We start from the raw sequence: 3,214 nt of genomic DNA on the forward strand, positions 1-3,214 counted from the left end.
CCCCCCCCCAGGCTGTGCTAAACAAACAATGCACTGCTTCAATTGTACAGCACATGAACTCACACAAACACACTAGTGATGTTCACAAACCTTTAAACTAATGGTGTTTAAAAAAACTAATTTACAAATTCACATCAATGGCCATTTAAACACTGTAGTTAAACACATAGACAAACACTGGCTCAAACACAGACAGACAAAATGACAAAATGTTTGTACTTCAACATTCGCACAAAGAGACAATAGAGAGAAACAATACAACATTAAAATCCTTTAATCTATAAACACAAGAGCTATGAGACTGAACTAGATCAAAGTAATCGCTGATATTTAAACAAACAACAGCAGTTCTGTCACCTTATAATCTCTGAACGTCTGTTCTCAGAAAAAAAATAAATGAGAGGAGACAGCAAGATGAGACAGCGCAATAATATTTGTTTAAAAGCCTACTGGCAAAGTACGCCGTTGACCTTAGGGAGCCAAAGTCATTATTATGATATTATTCCAATGAAATGAGCACTAAAAGATATTTGTACAACATGTACAACATAAAAAAATGTGTTGAGAATGGCTTTTTGACACTGAGCCTTATTCATGAAAAACTAGCAGAACTCATTTCTGTGTAAAAGTCCATTCTCACGTAAAACTGTTTAATTTCACTTAATGCAACAAGTTACACACAAATGGTTTTATGTATGATTTAAGACATTTGTTCTGCCTAAGTGTCATGATTCATGAGTAAGTCCCACTGCCTGTGCTAAATATCTAAGTAGTGCCACCTAGAGGACATTGATATCATAGCATTCATATTCTGATTCTTATGTTACAGTGATGTCCACAGAAGGGTAGCAGAGGGCTGAATCTGTTTTGACTCTCTCTCTCTCTTTCTCCCTTTCACACACACTCAATCACACACACACACACACACACACACACACACGTGGCTCATCACTGACAGACAGGTTATCAGAGCCCCTGCTTGTTTATGTTTACTTGGTCTTTATTATTCAAGGACATTTTAGAAAAATATATGAGAATTTGATCTAGATCACACTGTAGACTTCAAAGTATCTATATTCTCTGAAATACTGCCCATGTTTTACCTTGCTGCCCTTGGGCAGTTTCTAACCCATATAGAAAAAGAGTTAAGTTATTTAGCAAGACTTTATCTCTTAGCATCTTATAACGTACAGTACAGTATACACTACCATTAAAAGGTTGGGGTAAGAAATCAGTGCTTTTATTTAACAGGGACACATTAAATGTATCAAACATAATAGTAAAGACATTTTATAATATTACACATTTTCTATTTCTGTTTTAATACTGGCCATAATAATAAATGTTTTTTGAGACGCAAATCAGCATATTAGAATGATCTCTGAAGGATCATCTGACACTGAAGACTGCAGTGATGATGCTGAAAATTCAGCTTTACTGCCACAGGAATAAATTACATTTAAATACACTAAAATAGAATTTTAAATGGCAATAATATTTTACAATATTGCTATATTTTTAATCCGACCCCAAATTTTTGAACGGTATTGTATTACCTAAATGAACTATGTTTTATGAAGCTATCTTTACCAGTGGGTCTCCCTCTGTGTCGCTCTGAGATACTTGTTTGGAGGCGGCTCCGTCTTTAGAGGGGCTGTAGCCATCATAGCCCACATCTTCCGGCCGCAGCTGCAGCAGTGACTGGCCTTCATGTTGCAGGGAGGCAAAGCTCCAGGGATAGGTGTCAATCACCCATTTGGACGGGTCCTCCCATGCCACCCTCTTTCCATACAGCTGGAGCAATGAGTCAAGCAGATAACAAGAAGTTTTAGCAACAAACTGTGAGAAAAAAAACCATAATACATGATTGTGTGTGATTGCATGTATACCTGCAGTCCTTCTCGTACTGCTTCCAGCAGATATGGCACTAGAGAATAGTTCCACAGGTCGGTAAACCACACACGTGAACCGTCTGCATCCATCGGACAGGACAAGAACAGCCGAGGACCTAGAAGTGACAGGAATAAATATCTCACCTCTGTTCTGTGCAGAATAACCATATCAAATGTGGCTTGTGTGTTGTGTGTATTACCGATAGTGACGTCTGAGGAGCTGTGAGCCTCTAGGAAGGAATTGAGGTGTTGCCAGGTTTTAGGGATCCAGTCGATGATTTTGATGAGGTCGTTACTGCGCATGTTTTTATCAATCTCAGTTTCAATCAGCTTTCTTCTCAGGAATCGGCCCAGGAAGCCCTTCACTGGCTCAGTGTGATTGGCACACAGCACCCACCTGAGGGGATGATGGTCTGATATTACACTGAAGAACATGACTGGAAAGATCAGTGTGCGTTTGTTTTTGTACTGTACTTGTATGTATGCGTGTAAGTGACAAATGTAAAATATGATCACTTATGGCCCCCATGTGGCGAGAGGTTGTAAAAACAATCATCAGATGCTGTTTGTCTTGTTCACAACCATGTGCTACATTGACATGTCAAATATCTGAACAAAGTACCTGAAGTTATGATGCAACTCCAAGTTTGGAGATGAGGAAACACCCTGGTTCATAGTTCCTATGACGTACGGGCTGTGGAAGGGACAGTTGCACATAATTAGATGTAATTTATGTATATTTGATCAGTTTGATAGACAAGGAAAATCCACAAAAATGGGTGGCATACTGTGGTTCCAGTATTGGATATTGACTGGTCAATAAAGCTTAAGTACATGGTCAAAAAAAGCTAAGCAGTACTCGTATATGAAAACTATTAAGCTAAAACTATTAACATAATCTTTTAATTTTAAATCAATTGTGTGAAAAATGTGTGTCCATTTTATTATTATAAGGTAGTACAGTAGCTGTTGTCTAAACCAATAACCGGCAAAACCAAAATACTGTAATATTGTGAAATATTATTGCAATTTATAATAAAGCTGAATTTCTAGCAGCTATTACTCCAGTCGTGCTATATGCTAATATGAATATGTTAATTTGGTGCTCAAGAAACATTTCATATAATTATCAGTGTTGCAAACAGTTGTACTGCTTAATATTTTTGTGGAAAACATTCTACATTTTTTCAGGATTCTTTGATGAACAGTTCAAAAGAACAGCATTTATTTGAAATAGAAATCTCTTATCTTTATCTTATCATTATAAATGTCTTCCTGAAAAACGTAAAAAAAAAAAAAAAAAAAATAAACAAACAATTTTT

At 36.8% G+C, this 3,214-nt stretch overlaps 1 protein-coding gene across 7 annotated transcripts in view; it reads right to left on the bottom strand.

The window, feature by feature from the left end:
- Positions 1-3,214, bottom strand: part of LOC107680031 (neuron navigator 3) — a 152,201-nt gene that overhangs the window by 2,295 nt on the left and 146,692 nt on the right. For all 7 annotated transcript variants that reach the window (XM_016475788.1, XM_016475785.1, XM_016475787.1 and 4 more), the window contains 4 exons: positions 2,515-2,586; positions 2,093-2,289; positions 1,890-2,008; positions 1,591-1,794 (listed from right to left, as the gene is read on the bottom strand). In XM_016475788.1, coding sequence (XP_016331274.1) covers positions 1,591-1,794; positions 1,890-2,008; positions 2,093-2,289; positions 2,515-2,586 — 592 coding nt within the window. The remainder of the gene's footprint in view (positions 1-1,590; positions 1,795-1,889; positions 2,009-2,092; positions 2,290-2,514; positions 2,587-3,214) is intronic.

This window comes from Sinocyclocheilus anshuiensis, unplaced genomic scaffold (genome assembly GCF_001515605.1).
Source record: "Sinocyclocheilus anshuiensis isolate Anshui unplaced genomic scaffold, SAMN03320099.WGS_v1.1 scaffold200, whole genome shotgun sequence".
In the NCBI taxonomy this organism is placed as follows: domain Eukaryota; kingdom Metazoa; phylum Chordata; class Actinopteri; order Cypriniformes; family Cyprinidae; genus Sinocyclocheilus; species Sinocyclocheilus anshuiensis.